A 20,319-nucleotide genomic window follows, 5' to 3' on the forward strand; every position below is an offset into this window, starting at 1 on the left:
GCCTCTGAGGACCCATGGCTGGAACAGATGGCGGGGACTAATGACTGGAACGGACGGCCTCTCCCATTTTTTTTTTCTATTAAAATTATCGTGTTACATTTTCTATGCTTTAAAAAGCAATAAATGTCAATGAGAACAAGTGACCTACCCCTCACGCAATATGGATGGATCTCGCTTGAGTAACGATGATTCAAAGAAGCTACATGCACAAAGCTAAATTCCATTTATACAAAGTACACAAAGAGAAAACCCCACTAATTTTTGGTGAAAAAACCAGACTCTTAGTGGCCCTTGGGATGGGCATTAGAGACCAATGGGAACCAAAGGACCCTTCTTGGAGTTAGTCACCTTCAGTGATTTGACAGAGGATGTGTTCAGTTTCTGAAAATACCACTGTACTCATAGATGTGTGTGTGTGTGTGTGTGTGTGTGTGTGTGTGTGTGTGTGCACGCGCGCGCGTTTGTTACAGCATATTGGACCCAGGTGGCTTTACCACCAAGTTACAGCCCCAGACCTTTTTAGTTTTTATTTTGAGACAGTGTCTCACTATGTTGTCCAGGCTGGACTCAAACTTGTGGTCTTCTGTCTCAGCCTCCCAAGGAGCTGGGATTACAGGTGTGGGCCACTGTGCCAGACTGGGATGTATGCTCTTTATATGCATACCATACTTCAACAAAAATTTAAATAGAAGTAAAATTTTGAAACAGGCAATACGGAAGGTCAAAGGGAGAAAATGAACTCAGGCAAAATCCTATGCATTCAGAAATCACTATGCTTAATGTCTCGGTGTGAGTCTCTCAAAAATTTTCCAGTTGTGAGCATAAGGGTGCACATGCACACACACACACACACACACACACACACGTGGCCAAGGTCTGACTATGTTGGGGGCCATTGTCAGAATCTGAGAGCATGGCCTGCCTTCACCAGTGACAGTAGCAGAAAGGGCACTGGGGTCTGGTCCAGGGAGAGCAGGATGGAGGAAGTCTGAGGGAGCCAGACGTCTCGAGGACCTGGGCGCCGGAGCTGATCCTTGTCTGAACTGTGTGTCCCTATTTGCTCCCAACTGATAATGTGGCCGGGACCCATGTTCACCATTCATTTTTGTTCAATGGGCCTTTGCTGGGCGCAGACAAGGGACCATGCACAGGAAGGCGCTCTGAGTGGAGCGGGGAGCCTCTGGCAGGAGACCGCCCTTCCAGAAATCCGTTTTCCTTTTCAGAATGGACTTCATGGCCCTTGAACAAATGTTGTAGGAACTGGTTTGAGCCCAGGTTGTGGAGACCCAGGTGCGTCCCCATGGCTGGTGGAAATCTATTTGCACAGGAGTCCAGGGGGCTCCTGAGAGAGAACTCACCCTAAGTGAAGAGGAGGTCTCGACAGGCAGGATGGACCCTGTGAGGCCTCTCCTCTCCGAGCTGAGGGACCGTTCTGATGGTGGGGAGGGTCTCTACTGGGATAATGCTTCCTGAACGTGAGCCTAGGGAGGATGGGCTTCCCAAGGCGCCCGAGCAGCAGGAGCTCTCCTACTGCCAATGCAGGTGAGGGGGTGGTGTCCACCACCTCGGGGGGTTCAGAGCCCAGGATTCTGGGAGGAACAGCGTCACCCCATGACATGGTGGTGCTTAAGGGAAGAGGGGTAGAGCAGGTGAAGGGCTTGGGATTCTAACACCCCAAAATGCTTGGGGTATAAAACTTGGCTGGCAATCAGGATCCCCTCCCTTCGGGGGATTCTCCAGGAGTCTCGGCTGGCTTTCACACAATATTCCTTTTCTTCTCTCATGATGGGTTCCTGACTGCCGCTCTGGGTGTCCTGGGCGGGGCACCGGAGGAGGTTCCAGACCTGCGGCTGAGTCAGCCCCTCTGCTCCAGGGCACTTGTTGAGGGAAAACAGGCTTCCTTGACCTGGATTATTCTTTCTCAAACTTTAATGGGAACAAGAGTCCGTGGGCATCTTGCCATTTGCAGACTCTGATTCTGTAGGTCAGGGCCAGAGGCTTAGGATTTGACATTTCTGACAAGCTCCCAGGTGATGCTGGTGTCTCTGGTCCAGGACCACATTGAACTAGAAAGATGCATGAGAAAATGACCAGAATTCAGGGCATCCCAGTAACATGGGTTATTGTTATGATCAGGCAAATTTGGAAAACCCTGGAATAGATCATCTTGGGCAGCGGATTTAAGCTGAGGCCTGGAAGAGAGTTTTTAATTTGCCAAGTGTAAGCATGTGCACCATGTGCTGCTCAGACCTGTGAGACTCAGGACTGTGCTCTGTACATAACATCGGTGCTTTGTTGTGGGGAGAACGCAGGCACAAGATACATCCTTGAACGACACGGTGCTACCAGGTGTGAAGGGAGATGGAAGCCTAAACATCTGGCTGACCTGGTAGGAGGAACCCACGAGGGTCACATCAGACACTTTCGAAGGAAGAGGGAAATCGTCAGCCAGTCAGACCCAGGGGTGCCTGAAAATATCAGAACTTTCCAAGACAGGCCATTCCAAGACACAGAACCACTGCATTTCTAGAATTTGTTTTGCTTAGCCTGGTGGTTTCCTGAGCGTGCTTTATAGTCCTTGGTCCCGTGGGATGCCTCCTTGAGGACCATTGTGGGTCCCTGTGGGTGGCAAAAGTCAGGGGTGGTGTGGACGGCGAGGAGCCCCGACTTGTATCACGGAGCAGCTTTGCTCATCGGTGGTTGGGTTCTGGGTGAATCAAGGCTGCTATTCCTGAAGCGAGGTTTCAGAACCAGTGGCCTAGAACATGCCTGATGCAGTTCCTTCTGCCCAGACTGCTCTTCTCTCTGTCTTCTAACACAAACTCCTCTTTATCCTCACAAACCCAGCTCAGGCACGTCTGCCCTGGTGCAGGCCTTCCTTCAACACCATGCTTCTGACCCGCCCTTTGTCTGCATCAGCACCCCCACCCCACTTCTTTTGCTATTCTCTCCCCGTGTGGAAAGTGTATGTCTTTGCAGAACTACTCACATTGTTACACCAACAGCTAGCTCTTTGGGGCAGGGATGATATCACTCATCTCTGCTCCTGGGCCCAGAGTGTGCCTGGCATAATTTCTGGTTAAATGCTGGCAGGACGTGGCGCCACCTGGTTCACATTTCCCTGATTAAGTAGCACACCTTCTTTCCTTTGACTCCTCAGATGAAGCCGGTACTTTTGATTAATTTGAGAGTTCATAAATGACTGATAATTTCTGTTTGCCTCTCCTGGAAATTCCCGGGTGTGGCAAGCACAGGCACCCAAGTGCAGAGAGCCCCCTGCCCCATCCTGTGCCCCCACTGACAGTACTGGGCTTTATTTTCTTTCCTCCTGGAGACACTAGATGTTTACCCTCGCCCTGCTTCCCCTGAGATATGATCAAATACCCAACTAAAATGTTCAGTGTCAGCCAACAGCTTAAAGTGCATGCTGGATAAAGGATCTGGCTGATGGCACAATTTGGGCATTGCAATCTGACAATGCTGGCACCAGCCCATTCCCCTGCGGATGGGACTTGCCAACACAGGCCTCCCATTCATGCTGCACAAGGGTGCAGCTGGAGAGCTGGAGCATCTTCTGAGGAGCGGGGCCTTCTGCCCTCCTGTTGATCAGCAGGCCCCAGACAGCTCCATGGGGCTCTCCAGGATGCAGGGGTTGTGCAGGTACAGATTCACGAGGGCCAAAGACCTGCCTTCAGTCATTTTGCAATCTCAACTGAGAACTTCGAGTCTGAAAGCTGTCGATAGTCCAGAATCTTGTCTAGAGTGTTTTCAAGGGATATAGCTATCTATGCCTATTTGAAAAGTGCTCATTAACTTGCCGGACCCCTTTGCAATGGATCCCATGATCTGGGGAACAGTTTTCTAAAATAGGGCCTGGGTAGGGATGAGACGGTAAGAGTTTACCCCTCTGAAAATGAGCACACCTTGTGCTGGATTCTCTGCCAGGCTCTGGTGGTAAAAGCAGGACAGAGTGTGTGTCCTTAAGCTTAATGCACCACCAAACACAACAGGTGCTCAGCTTCTCTTGATTGGACTGTTGAGTTGTGCAGCTAGTCAATGTGGACCAGAAAACCAGTCAGATGGATTGGATTGACCAGTCAACCCAGACCGGACAGAAAAGCAGGGGATGTGGGAAAGCAGAGAGGGACAGGGAGGAAGGAGTGTTTCAGACTGGCCACAGGTGTGCAGACAGGGAAGGGGATAAAGCATAACACAAACTGGTTTCCTGTGTAGAGACAACGGGAGGATAAAGTATGGACTTGGGGAGCACAAAACCTGGAGATGGACTCTCGGTGGGGTGCTCCATCCTAGGAGCAACTCGCACGACTTGATGACATTCCACCAATGGCATGGTGGCCTGACATCCTGCTGACCAGAGGGAAGTTGATTAAGGGGCTTTGATGAAAGGATTGGAGTAACTGTCCTACTGGATGAACCTCCAGGGACATTGTCAAATCTCAAAACGTGACACTGATCTTGGGATCACACACCTGCCACTAAGGTCCTGTCCCACTAGCTGGTTCTGCAGGTAGTAGTAATGCTGGTGGATGATGATAATAGCAACTACCAGTTATTGAACATTGACAACGGTCAGGGGTTTATAGAATTTCATCTAGTCCCCCAGTGACCTTCCCTGTGGAAATTATGACCTCTATTTTACAGGTAAAAATTCTGAAGCTCAGAGATGTTAATTTCCTTTCCATGTGGCTGGTGAATAGCAAGGTAAGGGGTGGATAAGAACGTGTGCTAGAGTCAGGTGTTGGGTTTTAATACCTTCTTTGATACAGAAACACTTCACTGACCTTGAGCAATCTGTGAAACTTCTAGAAGCCTTGCTGTTCTCATCTGCTGGGAGATCCCAATGTGCCTGGCACATGATACACTAATCTAAGCCGCTCCTCTTCCTCCTCTCCTCCTCCTCCTCCTCCTCCTTTTATTATTGATGGCAGAAATGGGAAAGGAGATGGATCTGTCCTTTCTTCTGTACCATGCTGCCTTGTGGGGACAGGGGGTGGTAGGGAGTCAGGTGAGTCTGCCCTGTGCTTTATCCTTTTGTTCCTCATATGGCTCTCCAATACTCCAGATGCCCTTGGCCACCTGGAGTGGGACTTTGGAGATGAACCTGCCCAAAGTCCAGGTAGCTAATTCTCTTTCTAGTCAATGACAGAGTCGAAGGCCGCTCATCAAGTGGAAAGAAACTGAAGACTGCTCCCCAGTGAGAGAAACAGCCCAGTGCCTCCCTATCCCTGTGCTCTGCCTCACGAAGGGTTCGTTAGTGTCCTACCTCCTGTCTAGCCAGAGCCACAGGGTGTGTTTGGGAGCAAAGGAGTGGGTGACCAGCCCCATCTGCTCAGGGGCTCTGATGAATACACACTTCCTGGGCAGCCACTGGGCTGGCCCTGCTTCCTTGGCGTGGCTGACTAAAGCAGCCGGAGGTGACCCAAATAGAGCCCAACTGTGCTAGTTAAGGTCCTTTGGGTTCCAGGCAACAGAAACTCACTCTAGCGGTAAACACGAGAGGGGAAGACTTCCTCCAGGCCTTCAGGGCCACCTCAGAGAACCCAGTGGTCAAAATGCATCTGAGGACCTAGAAAAACTGCAAGGGAGCCACGGAGAGAGCACTCTGCCTCTCGCTCTGAGTTACCGTGCATGGCGGCTCTCTGCTACTCCCATGTGGAATTCACTGCCAACCGAACACCTGTTTCGGGGCTCAGGACCAGTCACAAGGGAAGCTCTTTTTCTGAATCTTCCAAAACTAAATATCAAGGACACATCTCTCACTAGGTGCGATGGCGCATGCCTGTAATCCCAGTGGCTCAGGAGGCTGAGGAAGGAGGATCACGAGCTCAAAACCAGCCTCAGCAAAAGCGAGGCACTAAGCAACTCAGTGAGACCCTGTCTCTAATAAAATACAAAACAGGGCTGGGGTCATGGCTCAGTGGTCGAGTGCTTCTGAGTTCAATTCCTGGCACCCCTCCAAAAAAGACCCCCCAAAATCCATCTCTCCATGACTTTGTCAGGTCACATCTTCATCTGTGACCAAATGAATGGTGTTGTTTCAGGTAGTAAGGGAAAAATCAACATGAATTCTAGGCAAAAATGTGGAAATGTTTATTAAATAATAAGGGAATTATACAAAATTGTGTATCTAACAGGACTACAACTCATAGTATATTTATGCATGTGGTTCTATATATATAAGAAGAGGCCACAGTGAAATGTAACAAAAGACTTTCATTATGGTAAATCCAGTATTTTGCTGCTATTGCTATTATTATTAATAATAATAAGCATCAATGCTACACTATAGTGTAGAGGCCATGGTGTGCAGACATGCTTAAGATTGGTTGCAAGACAGAAAACTGAGATCCTTGCCTCCTTTCCTAATCAGTAGTAGAGTCAGGCTGTAGTAGAGGTCATGATCTTTCATCTGCACACTCTTGTGTCTCATGTTGTAAAGTTGATCAAGGAAAGAGAATTTTAAAATGACTTCTGCAGGCAGCAAGACTGTTCAGGGCTGATGACATCTATGGAGGGAGCCGTGAAGTCCTATGTGCCAAAGGGGACTAGAGACTGGCTGTTTCCTGGAGTGAGAAGCCAGGAAAAAGAAAGCTCAGACTTCTCTTCTCTGGGTTTAAGAAATGGCTGGCTGGGTGGCCAACTCTGGGTCCAATTTTGCGTAAGAAATATGCCAGCCAGGTGTCACTAACCTTACATCTTCCAAACTGCTCTGGGAAGGCCTGTGTTGCCATTGTTAGAGATGATTTTGTCTTAAGGAAGTGCATAGCCACATAGTTCTCAGGATCTGAGAGACTGATCTATTTTTTGCAAACACCTTGGTTGGAGATTCACCCCCATTCTGAAAACGTTGTGTCACGGTCCGCCTTTTCTTGCTTAAAACCATGAAGTATATGATCGAATATTGGTTGAATGAATGTGAGCCATTTGCCTACACATGCTGCAGTTTTCATTTCAGGGGCATTTGAAATTTTCTAATGTCAGAAGAGTAAGTATATTTTGTCTTATATCAAATACATATTGAGGACTGTAATTTTTCAAAAGCCAAGAAGATAGGAAAAAAAATCCAAGCATTGGTCTATGGTGATTTTAGTTGTGGAAGAAGAGAGGCGATCTTGTCCTGGGGCTCTGGGTGGGTCCCTGTCTCTACTGGGATGGCCCTGCTGTTCAGAGATGAAGACGGGAGCTCATAATGCTAATGATGTGTAAATGCATTTCAGCTATTTTATTAAGCTGGCCTTTCCAGGCTCATTATCATTAATATTTATGGTTGGGATATGCTCCTCCAGAGACTCTGCAAAGAGCTCTCCTATTGTTCAGGTGACATTTATAGCTAGCTGGGCTAAGCAAGGCCACTGCGCGGGCTGAGGTTTTCACCTCTCACAGGAAACCCAAGCTCTTCCAACAGTGTTGGATGAACACTGACCTCCAGTCTAGAGGTCCAGGCTTCCTTAAAATATAGCTAATTAGTTATGCTGTTATGAATCCAAGAAGGAAAGGGAAAGTCTGGGTACCAGGAGGCAGAGGGGCATGGTGCAAATTCCCTGAGACCACCTCTTCCTCTGTCGTGATGGCTCTGGCGAGTCCCACTTTTGCTGCCACTGTCTCTGCCCTGACAAAGGGCCACCATTTCCTCTGGTGCAAAGGTACAGGCGAGACCCCTGTGAGTTCCCTGCCCAGTGGTGTAGAGGGTCTTTCTCCCCAGAAGATCTCACATGGAGCACTGACGCTCACAGCACCTGCCAGAGATTCCACACTGCTCCATCTCAAACGGGCAGGGCCAGGAGGACGGAAGTGGCTTCACCACTCAGTCTTGTGTCTGCTGATGAGCTTGGGGTGGGCTGGGGAACTATGGGGACATGATAGATTTGTGTCTTTGAATCCAATATGAATCTTCAGTACCCTTTAAAACAATGAATAATTCTGCATCTCCTTAAAACAATTTTTGCAGGCTGTGGAGGGATCTCACAAGAGCCCTTTAATAAGGTCCTTGGTACCAATTCCATAGGCATGACTAGACCAGTACAAACTCACACACCTGATGCTTTAAGTTTACCTAAGATAACAGGAGGCTCACACTGCTCACCTGTAAAACCAGAGGGTTGGCAACCCTAAGTAGAACGGACTTCCCCTCATTAGTGCATTTGCTTGCTTTGGGGATTCTAACAAGATCTTGTTTATGTTGGAACTGTCCAAAGGTGCTGGAGTTGTCTGGGAAGAAGGCGCACTGGGCGAAGGTACCCAGACTCTGCTGGGCTGAAGGAAGAGGTGGAATGGCTTGGAGGTCCTCATCTGTGACCAGGATGTGCTCTTCAGCTGAGCTGCTGTAGTTACAAGCTGTGTCTGGGTCCAAGCAGCAGGGGCTCAAGGGACCTGGGGGGCAGGTGGCACCAGGGACTCTAGGGAGAGCAAATACAAATTTGATAGTGTCTAGAGGTAGAGAAATGGAGGATAAGGGCTTCTCAAAACAGCTAAAAATCTGAGACATGAAAACCAAATGTAAAGTGTGACCCTTGATAGGTTCCTGAATTTTAAAAAATTCTATAAAAGACATTGTTAGGACCATTGAAGAAATCTGAATACAACTGCACATTAGATTATATTATATCAAATTTCTTTAGTATCAAATTAGTGTGGTTATGTAAGAGGATATATTTTGGGGAAATACCTGCAGAAATGTTTAAAGTATTATGGTATCTGCAGCTTTTATAGTATGTGAATATAAAATATATATTTACATATATAAAATATATATTTACATATATAAAATATATAGTTTGAGGAAGCAAATTTCATAAAATATTAATGGTGAATGTGTGTGCACATGATTGTTCGTTGTGTTATTCTTTCCAATCTTCTGTAAGTTTGAAGTCTTTCTTGTAGACAGTGTGGGGAAATGGTTCAAAGCAGAGGTGCGCTGTAACCTGGGATCTCTGCCTGGGGCCCTCTCTGGGGACATTCACCTGCAGTTAGGGGAGACTGCTCCTGCTCTGAGGCTCATTTCCCACTAGTTCTCTTTTCTCTGAAGATGAAGTCAGCATCCTGCTTACAATTATGCTCTCCTGGAGAGGCGAGAAACCCCAGGATCTTCATAGAAGCTCATTTACTTGCGTCTGGGCCACTCCTCACCACCCAAGTAGGGGCGCTGGCTGAGTTCTCTGTACCAGCTCAGCAATTCCCACAGACAGACACTGGCTAGGATTCTCTTAGCATCCCATTTTACAGAAGAAGCTGGGAGGCTCACACTGCTCATGAATGGCTATTTTGGTCACCTTTTCCTCACTGTGGCCAATATACCCAACAAGAACAAGTTAGAGGAGGGAACGTTTATTTTGGCTCACAGTTTTGAGAGGTTTAGTATGTGGTTGGCTGACTCCACAGCTCTGGACCCAAAATGAAGCAGAATATCATGGCAGAGGAAAGCAACTCAGAAGCAGAGAGCTATGCTCACCAGGGACAAAATATAAACCCCAAAGACAAACCACCTGTGACTATTTCCCCCAGCCACACCCTAGCTATCTACAGTTACCACCCAGTCAATTCATATCAGCGGCTCAATCCACTAATTAAGTTACGGCTTTCATAGTCTAATCATTTCCCCTGTGAACATGCTGGTGTTGTCTCACACATGAGCTTCTGGGGACACTTATATAGAAATCATAACCATGGTAGAGCCAGAATGTGAAGAATCTATGATCAAGGACTCCCAGCTTTGTTCCTGGCCACTGTTGTTTACCTGGAGAGAATTCTCAAAATACACATGTGCAGCTCCAATCCCAGAAGGACTGAGTTACACAGTGGGGCTCAGACATCTGCTGAATAGGTGTGGCTGTTTGGCTTCAAAATTACCTTGGGTAATTTCCACCTGCGACCTGTCTTTTTTCCCATCATCCCTTTACCTTTGGGCTCTGCCTCGGCCCTTCCCTTCTCCTTATGCAGCAGTTGGCCATGACAGCCTTGTGGGAGGCAAGTCGGGGCTGTGGGTGTGGCTGACTTACCATGCACCATTCCCCACCTGCAGACTGCTGTGGAAGAGCTGCAGGAAAATGTGGGTGAAAAGTACCTGTGGGCCCCTGCATGGCATGAATCGGGACTCCAGGCAAGAGTCCTCTACAGAAGGACGGAGGCATAAGGGCAGAAGTGGGCTGTATCCGTATCTGGAATCTTTCATTTGTATTATGAACAAATTTCAAGATATGTATGCTGATCGAGAAAGTCCCAAAAGATTAATGTATTGTCCCATTTATATAACATCCTTGAAATAATACCATTATAGAAACGGGTGCCAGATTTGCGCTCGCCAGGCGTCAGGGTCAGGGGTGCAACTCAGGGATCCTGGCACGGATGGAATTGTTTTCCATTTTGACCAAACCAGTGTCCACTTCCCAGTTATGACACTGCATTAGAGTCCTGGAAGATGTTGCCATGGGACACACTGGACAAAGGGTACATAAGATCTGTCATTACACATGAGACTTTAGTGATCTCAAAACACAAAGTATTTAGGTTTCAAAATAAAGGCTAGAAAGCCAATATGGCAAAATATTAACATCTACTCTAGTTTTGGGATGATGTAACATAACATAACATAACAGTTTTGGGAATCTGTTGTATTTGCTACACTATTTTCTTAATGTTTGAAATACTTAGTGCTATGATTTGGATATGAGGGGTCCCCGAAACTCCTGTCTTAATGAGAGCCATAACCAATCAGTGTAGTAATCCATTTGAGTTAAGTGATCTGAAGGATACTAGTTGGAAACTGTAGGCAGGTGGGCAAGGCTAGAGGAAGTGGGTTGCTGTGGGTGTATGCTGGGGGTTATATACTTTGTTCCTGGATGCTCCCTCACTGGTTCTTGGTTGTCATGAGCTGACTGGCTTTCCTTGGGCATGATGTTCTGCCTCACAGGAAGCTCAGAGCAATGGGCTCAGTCAGTTCTGGAGAGAACTTCTGAAACTGTATGCTCCAAATACATTTTTCCTCCTATTCTTGTCAGGTATTTTGGTCACAGAGCTGAAAAGGTGACTAACACAACTAGTAAAAGCCAAACCCTCTGGAGTAATCTACTTGATCTTGTATGTATGCAATGTTGTCCAAGGTCCATTCCCAGTCCCCTCAGGCTGGTGTGGTAAAAGCAGGAGACCAAGGAATTTTGTAAGTGATGGAAGAGGTGCTGAGCAGAGGTGCTGACCACAGTTAAGAACTGTGCTTCTGACTTGTATCTTTATTCAATCTGTATTATAAAAAATAGAAATGTACATAACAGAATTTATTATTTAGCAAAAGTACAGGTTCACAATACAATCAAAAGGGACTAAAAAGACATGTAGAATAGTTTATATGTAAAAATAGAAAAGAATATCCAAAGACCCAGTTAGATTGGAATATAATTTTAGGAATCAATAAAGAGCGAAGTGTTTCCAACTCAGTGTCTCTAGCACAGACTTGGTAGTGGAAGGTTTACTCGCATGGATTCTGAATGACAATCAGAAGATATTCCTTATCTATGGAGAGACATGGAAAAAATTAATTCACCCAAAAATTATACTTCATCAACACGCCAGCTAGTCTGATTTTTCTCTTCCAGATGTCACACAGGCCTCTGTAGACCAATGGTTGCACATCAGAATCATCATGATATTTAAAAACTACCCATTTCCCCAGGCTGTCTCTAGGGGTTCTGATTTCATTGATTTGTGGTGGTGTCCCAGCCATGGATACTTTTTTAAAAAGCTCTCCAAGTGATGTTAATGTGCAGCCAGGGAGAGAACACAGCTGTAGAAAAGGGTTTATTTAGCTTATGGGCAATTCTGACTTGATAGATGTTTGTTCTATCAATAGCCTGACTTACGGCTATTTAGTCACTCTATGAACTTGATTCCTTTAAGGAAGGACGGGTGCTGTGACTGCTATCTTCTGGTAGACCGCGTAACTGTGCTTTATGCACAGAGAGTTCAGACCCCATAGGATTTGGATTCACCCCATACTTTATCTCCAGGGTGGGGGATTTTCTGCCACTCTCCAGAAAGTCTGAGTACTAAGTTCATTGAAAAGGAGAATCACAGCTAAATTCTCTTGATTACTACTAATAAATCCAAGGTGACAAAATTCAAATTTCTCAAAGGTCAAATAAATTGCTAATTTCATACATTTCTCAAGTTGAAACCTTAAAATTCAAACATCTCTGTTTTGCAATCAAAGACTACTGTATTTTATACCATACCTTAAAACTGATACTCCCCATTCTTTGAAACAAGGCTTTTAAGCAGTCAAGTACAAAGATGCTTCATATATGAAATGAAATGCCAAATTACCTGGAGCTACCATGATTTCATGTTTCTTTGATCTAATCCTGAGAAAAGTTAGGTCGTTCTGAGGATCAATATCACGGACAGTGCTCTTGGCTTTCACCGTCAGCTGATGGAGAAGACCTGCATATTGAACTGTTGTTGAGTTGTCCAAGGTGGTTCTGATCGGAATGCCTATTATGAGATTTAATTTGGGGTTATTTTTTTCTGATTATAAAAGTAAAATGCACACTGGAAAAATATTGGGAAATATTGACAATTGCAAGGAGAAAGAGAAAATGACGGCTGACATTGCTCACCGGTATCAATTTCAGTTTATTTCCTTTCAGTCTTTTTTTTTGTTTCTGCAAAGATTTTTAAGCAGAGTTAAGTCAAACCATATTTACAAATTAGACTTGCTTTTTTCTTCATTTAAGTTATAGCATACAAGCTGTCTTTGTTGACATCATCACTATTATTTTAAATCTCTGCATACTTTACTATTTTATACATATATCGTAATATAAACAATCCCATATTGTTTGGTCACTTGGTATATTTTTTATACCAGTGTGATGAATATTTGTGTACACATCACTTGGAAGCTGTTGATTATTTCAGTGCTAAGTTAACATGTTTTATATAAAATGCATGTCCCCAAGCACCCCACCTAAAGCAAGTCTGCTTTGAAAGAAGCCTGGTCCGTGACATGGTGTTAGTCTTCTTCCTCAAAACCAGAAGCATAAAGGGACATCGCGCTGCATGTGAGAGAGCACATCACAAGGGATTCTCAAAATTTCTTCCTAATTCCTTCTACAGTATTCTAACACAAATCCTTACATTTAATGTTAGAAAAATATGGTAACAAAGATACTGTACTTTTGTGGTGCCTCCCCTGGTTTTGCACTCATTCTTTATTCAAACACTATTGAATCTAGCTACTTGTTTGCTTTATTGTTCTACTATGAGTTTTAAACACAATCTGTTAATTTACTGAAGAAGCCTAGTCCAAGAAATATGCATGTATATGCAGTTCAGTGCATATCAATCTAGTTCAGTTGGGGCACCCAGGCTCAGGGTTCATTATCACAAATCTGTGATAGGTATTTTACAATATTGTGTATAATCAAGTTAACCTTCAAAGTATTTTAAAACTGCCAGACAGCCAGGAATTTCAGGGATTTTATTTGCAAGGGTGTCTTTATTTTAAAGAACACAGGAAGAGAATTTAGGATTACGGTCAAATTCCTTAGGTATCTGAATTAAGGCCAATAAATAAAAGAGGGTAACATGGCTCTTAGTTTTCCTTCAGAAAATGTAGCTCCAGAAACTATTAAATAAGATGAGCATTTTAAAGAGTGGAAGAACATTAGGATTTTATCAAGTTTTCATGAAACTGCTGAAAACCATCCATTTTGACTTTGAAACAGACCAATTTCTTTTTAAGATAACCACTATCTCCAGAATAGATCATGCTAAAGTTTACAAGGGCAGTATTTACAGGAACCTCTATTCAACAGATAAGGTGTTATATAAAATTGTTAATTTCTGAATTGTTATTTGTTGGCCATTCTTTCCCTGAAAGGGTCATAGTTGGTCATGGTCTTTTACAACTGAGGGAGGGTCACAAAGTATGGATCTTTAACAAGCAGGAAACAAAATGTAGCCAACCCTCAACCTTTGAGAACTTTCTGAAGAATAGTTTTATTTTGTATCCTAAATACTAACTGCCTATGAAGTCTGCATTGCTCAGTGTCAAAACAAGAAATACAACCAGAATAAATTATTTAAAATGTAGATGACAAGATTATGAATCAGAATCTCAGTCCTATTTAATTAGTCTGTTCATGACCCAAGTCAATAAATAAAACAGCTGGCCTTTCTGACTAATAAGTGCACACTATGGAAACACCCAGGAGTTCTTCATATTCAGTACAGATACTTGAAAACAATTGAGAAATATTTATTGAGCTCCTGCTTGATACCGTGCAAGGTAATTCAAATAATTTAGTAAAATGTAATTTTAGCAAGTTATACATTTCACCCACTCCTCTCTGAGAAGTAACTGCTATTCTGTTTCCTGCACATCTCTCCACAGGTATTCTAGGATAGCTCAAGAATGCATGTATTTGTGTTCATGTTCTGTTTAAAAATGGTATCCTTGTTTGGTTCAGCACAAGTAAAGCTAAGTCACTGGAATGAGTGACTTAATTCAGTGAATGTTCTGCAGTTCACTCAGCCAATATGCCCTCCTGACAGGCAGGAGGCTGCACCAATGTTTGACTCTCAGAAACAAGACTGCAATACATCCTTATGCAAGTCATCTCACAGTTGTTTGTATGTATAGGATAAATTCCTAAAATGTAGCTCCTCGAACAAAGAACATGAACATTTTAAAATTTGACACTGCCAAATTTATGGCACTGCTTTAAAATATGACTCTATATGATCCCAGTAAGCTTGTACATTATTACAGTGTCATTTCAACCATACATTTGTACTTGGGTTGATAGACTGTATTTCAAAATAAAAGGAATTGGCTGGGTGGCTGATAAAATCTAATGAAATTCGAACAATGCATTGTTAGAAATGTCAAGAATATTTAAAATTAAGAGCCATGGAAATTGTGTTTATATATATAAGAATATATGACAGATATGACTGCCTGGGAGGTAGACGTTTATATTTACCAGTATCTAATGCAATGATCGGTGTTTCAATATTATAAACAATGGAAACCAATGCTAATAATTAATCTAATCAAACCTATACCATTCAGTATTAACAAACTGATAGTCTCCTGTCATGAACAGGCGTCTATGTTTCAATAATTGTGAAACCAAAGGACTAATATTTAACATACCACACGAGAAGATTGAAATAGACATAGGACCTCTAACCATAAGTGCAATCTGAAAATGTGTTCAAATCATTTGTCTGTAATTAGAAGACCAAAACAACTAGAACAAGACACAAACACCATCTTAGTTAAGTATTTTTCAATATAACTTTCCAAAGAGTTCTGAAAGCTGCAGATCTGAGTGAGAATAGATGTCACTTTTATCTAAAATTGAATAGGCTATTGAAATTATTGAAATTATTTTATTACATTCTGGTGACATGACTTATACTTTATACTATTAATAAACATATTCATCATGTATTCTGGTTACTAATAATCTGACCATAAAAATAAGCCTCTTGTTTATATTTTAGATAAAGGTCAATTTGACTTTCAGGTGAAAACTGAGTATCCAGCAATCCTGAAAAGTGCCCTGAATCCTTATGCATCCTAGTAGAGGTTAGTTAAAAGTTAATGGTTATTAAAAAATGTTATTTGGCTGCCTTCTTAATAAAGGAGTTTTGAATGAGATGCCTCAGGAAAATAAAGTAAAATTTGCTTTTTAAATTCTGCTACTCAGAGATAACCACTATATATAACACATGCCTACCTTTTTATCCTTATTTAAGTGCATGTGTGCACCTGGCTATATAAATGATTATAAGGTGTTGGCAACTGCTTCCTTTCCTGTCCTTTTCATCTAATATTTTGTGTGCTCCCCCAAATTTTCAAATATCCTTGAACATTTTTCATAGAGTCATGTTCATAAAGCAACTAGTATGTGGTTACTTAAAAACAATTCCCCTATTTATAAGTATTACATATGAGGCCTCAGTGAATACCCTTATATCTGAACCTTTCATCATCACTCCTTAGGATAATTCCTAGGAGAGGAATTCCAGATCGAGGGTGTGGATACTTTTCAGACATCTGATACACATCACCAGGATTATGTGGTTTAAGGTTAAGATCTTCCAACAAAGTGCATTAGATGAGTCCGCCTGGGTTCTACCTAAACTTCAAGTCAACCCTAAACTTCAAAAGAGGACCTTATTTGGAAATAGGGTCTTTGCAGATATAGTGAATTAAAATGAAGCCACTTGGGATTTCGGTGGGCCCTAATTTAATAATTGGGCTCCCTGTGCATAAGCAGAGACACAGAGTGTCCATGCGGCCAGGGAGGAAGAAGGGTGATGCATCTAAGCCCAGGAACACTGAGGCTGGCAAGGAAGGCTCCTCTTTCCGATTCCTCACAGACAGCACAACCCCGCGATATCGTGGTTCCAACTGCTCACCTCCAGACTAAGAGGTAATAAACTTCTCTTGTCTGACGCCACAAGCCCGTGATCCTTGGTGCTGCAAAAACCGACAGCAGCGTGTCTATGAAATCACGCAGATAGGACATTTCAGGAGGTGTGGCACAGCAGTTGCAAATACTTGGAAATAAACTCAGTTTAACCAGATCTAGGAAGTAGGGCTGGACCACTTGTTAGAAATACCTGACACAGTTCTTGACTTATCTGTAAGAATGATCTTAAATCCTCTTCCCCTCTGGTTCTGAGGCTGAGTGAATTTATGATAGTCATATTCATTACATGTATTTAGCACTGTATTATTTTGTAAAACAAATCAAATGTTTTATTTATAAAAATTAAATTATAACATTCTCAGAATTAATTATAATTCTATTAAGTGTTGGCTATTCTCCTGGGCACTTGGCAATTATTAGCTCATTTAATTGTCACAACCACCACAAAAGCAGGTTATTTTCCATTCTTAATGGTAAGGAGTTTAAGCAGACTTTCAGCTGGTGGTTGCACAATAAGTATTGATGGATTCTGCCAGGCACTGACCTGGTTATATGCCAATTGTATGACTGCACCATGAATTATGGGAAGTAGCTACTCTTATTTCAACTCATGCTCTGGAATTTCTGGCACCTCTTGCCTTTACAAATGCCTGAATTAGCAATGAAACCATTAGGACCTTTAAGAGGTCGCCACCACAGCTGAGCATGGAGCAATGCATTGGGGAAACGCGGTGTGGAGTCTTAATGAGGATTATGCAGCCAGAGCAAGTTCCTGTTGAGTCTTCAGATTTCCTAGTTGGAAATGCACTGACTCTTCTTATACTATATCCACAGATTACTCGATAAATGATATTAAAATGAATTCTCAAATAATTTTTTTATGAAATATGGTAAAGGAATAATTTCATTTAAAGACTGAAACTCTGTACTCTTTATAATGTTAAAACAAAAGCAAACTGCCACTTGTGATATTCTCCCTGTCATCAACATGATAGGTTTATTGGCACTCCAGAAACGATGAAAGAGAATCACTAAAGCTTTAAAGAGTAGAAAATCTCAGTGTTTCTTAGGAATATATAGGTATTTTTAGACATCTATTCATATTTATAGCTCTAAGCTCTTAGAAGAGTACTTGGCATCTAATATATACTCAATAGATGCTTGGTAAGTAACTGCTATAGCCAAAATACACAAAATATGTGTTTAATTTCAAATTCTAGGACGTTTATCATAAATTTGACACAGAAAAAGAGGTTCCTGCTTGGGCTTATTTGTGCCAAGAAGTCAGCCTGTGACATATTTACCTTCTGCATTTACAACCATAGTTCCAATAACCCCTTTATGGCTCTGGATCCTCTTTAGAGTTTCCTCCACCTCTGCCTGGAAGAGATCAGGGAAGCAATTAACCAAAAGGGTCTTTGTGTTGATTGACGTGTGTCCTAAGGAGAATGATGTTTAGAAGGATATCTATTCCACCATTTCCTTACCCAAGGTACTGGATGCTGTCACCTCAGATTGTTTAAAAAGTTAGCTTGGAAGTTGCCAATTCCCACGCACAAGCCTATATAAGATCTCTGCTTCCTGCATAAGCCCGGAAAAACCTCATGACTTGAACCCTTCCAGAGACATAGATCTTACTGCCTCACAAGAACTCACCCCATTTTCATTTATCCCCATATACTAGAGAGGTATCATTTACATTGCACAGAAATCTTCCCTGGATCATACTTCACCTGCTGATCTTTCTGTATTCACAAAAATCCCTTTTCTATGCTATAGTCCTTTAAATATTTATAGAACTACATCATATCCTCCCTCTGTTTAAAAATAACCATTAATGGGAAATCTTATTTTCATTAATGCTACCTATTGGAGGTTCATTAAAATGAACACATTTACAGACGGGTATTCTTTAAAAAACACGTCCCAGGATTCTCTGGATAATGAGATCTTGAGTCTTGAGTTCAACCATGAACAATTACATCTGAACCTCCTAAGTGAATTTTAAACTCATCTTTCTGAATATATTTTACACAGCAACCCTACTGCACATTTTATTCCTCTCTAGAAATACAAAAATCAAGAATAATCTTTTCCAAACCTGCACATTGTGCCTGTCTGAGCAATCACGGGATATTCTGGAATCAAAGAGCATTCTGCACAGTTTCTTGATGAGGGTTTGTTATATTCTTTTTACCCCCGAACATTATGTTACTTTAGTTGAAGGAAGGTTTTCTTTTCTACTTCAGTGGGTCTGGGCATGTTCTCTTCTCTAGCACCATCCAGGTGTTTTCTGCATTTCGGGCATTGTAAATTCATGATTTTTGACACTATGCATGCTATCTATTATTTACCAGTTGTGTTCTTTGTCCTACTGCCAAAAACTTAAACAAATGTATTTTAAGAGGAAACTATTCATCACTATCAGAATGGGAACCTGGTTATCATTTGTCATAAAAAGAAATAACTGTACAAACAAAATGGAAAAGGGCATAGTATTAAATTCCACTGCAATGGAAACTCTGAGCACGTGGTCTGCTCTTCAGATGAAAAATGGAAATCACCAATGACAGTAGTCTTAAGGACCTGACAGTGCCAGAAACTTTGTCCTGTGTACATTCTGAAGACACGGTACGACTCACTCTGTTATTGGTATTTCTGGACCACCATACGCTGCAAAGGATGTTTGCATTTCACTTTAGGAAACGGCACTAAAGCCTAATAACTGTACGGGGATCAATAATTCATTTCTTTTCTGACCTTTAAGACAATGCCCACGCTCCTGACAACCAGTCTCCCGTTTCCCTCCTCCTCCTCCACGTCACTCTCAGACCTCAGCTCTTCCTGGCCTTTCCTCTCCTGCCAGGCGTCTCTCTTCTGCTTTCTGAGTCCTGCCAGCACAACTTCTTGGTCCCCACCGCCACCCGCTTTTCGGGCCTCTTTATAATCCCTTTTCTTTCCGGGTCCCCACGTTCCTCTTCTTTCCTCGCCGTGGAGGGGAGGGACCTCCTCTTTCCTCCCTCTCGACCTCTCCGCCTCCCTTGCCTCCAGCCTCGGATTTTTCTCCTCTGCATCTCGCTTCCGCCCTTTGCGAACTTTCCGGGCTCCCTCATTTCTCATCCCCCTCTTCTCTTCCCCCGCGGCTTCTTCCACCTTTTCAACCTCTCTCCCCTGTCTCGGTGTCGCCACTCCCGAAGTGCCACCCCGGGTCACGAACCCCCAAGAGCGCGTCCCCTCATCTGCACACCGCCCCCCTCGGGGGTCTCCCTGCGTCCCCGCACGAAGCCTCCGGAGCCCCAGCGTGGCCGCTCCCCGGGAGGCGGACCGCGCAGTGCCTGCCGGGGCGCCGTGGGGCGGCGGGGCGCCGGCGGAGACCCGGGATTTACCATCGCGGCGGCGGAGACTCCGCGCTCAGTCGGCCGCCACCGCCTCCGCGGATGTCAACAACGCTTCCAGCCGTTGCTAGGCGACGAGGGCGGAAGCGGCCTCCCGGAAGCGCCGCAGCCGCGCCTGCGCGCGCGCGGCCGGGACGCAGCGGGCGGCTCTTCCGCCCGGACCGCTGGCGCGACGCCTCCGGGCCGCCGTAGGCGAAGGCTGGCGCAGCGGGCGGCGGGCGCTCACCTGCCCTCCCGCTCCCGCTCAGGCACGCTTTAACGTAAGTGCCGCGCGTCCTGGCCGGGCTGAGGTGACCACCCGCGCAGCCGTGCGCCCGCCCGTCCCCGGCCCGGGACGTTCTCGCCGTGAGACCCCGGGCGGTCGCCCCACGAGGCGCGAGCCCGGGCAGACGTGAGGTGTTGGGTGACAGCGCCGGCGACGCGTCCTTGGTTCAGTACTGAAGCCCGCAAGGCGAAGGTCACTCGTG

At 44.1% G+C, this 20,319-nt stretch overlaps 1 protein-coding gene across 1 annotated transcript; it reads right to left on the minus strand.

The window, feature by feature from the left end:
- Positions 1 to 11,223: 11,223 nt before the first annotated feature.
- Positions 11,224 to 19,953, minus strand: DYNLRB2 (dynein light chain roadblock-type 2). Its single transcript, XM_079119752.1, has 4 exons — positions 19,844 to 19,953; positions 17,762 to 17,837; positions 12,334 to 12,501; positions 11,224 to 11,523 (listed from the first exon to the last, which is right to left on the minus strand). The coding sequence occupies exons 1-4, from the start codon at positions 19,844 to 19,846 to the stop codon at positions 11,480 to 11,482; spliced, it is 291 nt and encodes a 96-aa protein (XP_078975878.1). The 5' UTR covers positions 19,847 to 19,953; the 3' UTR covers positions 11,224 to 11,479.
- Positions 19,954 to 20,319: the final 366 nt, after the last annotated feature.

The sequence above is a fragment of the Sciurus vulgaris genome (genome assembly GCF_902686455.1).
Source record: "Sciurus vulgaris genome assembly, chromosome: 17".
NCBI lineage: Eukaryota > Metazoa > Chordata > Mammalia > Rodentia > Sciuridae > Sciurus > Sciurus vulgaris.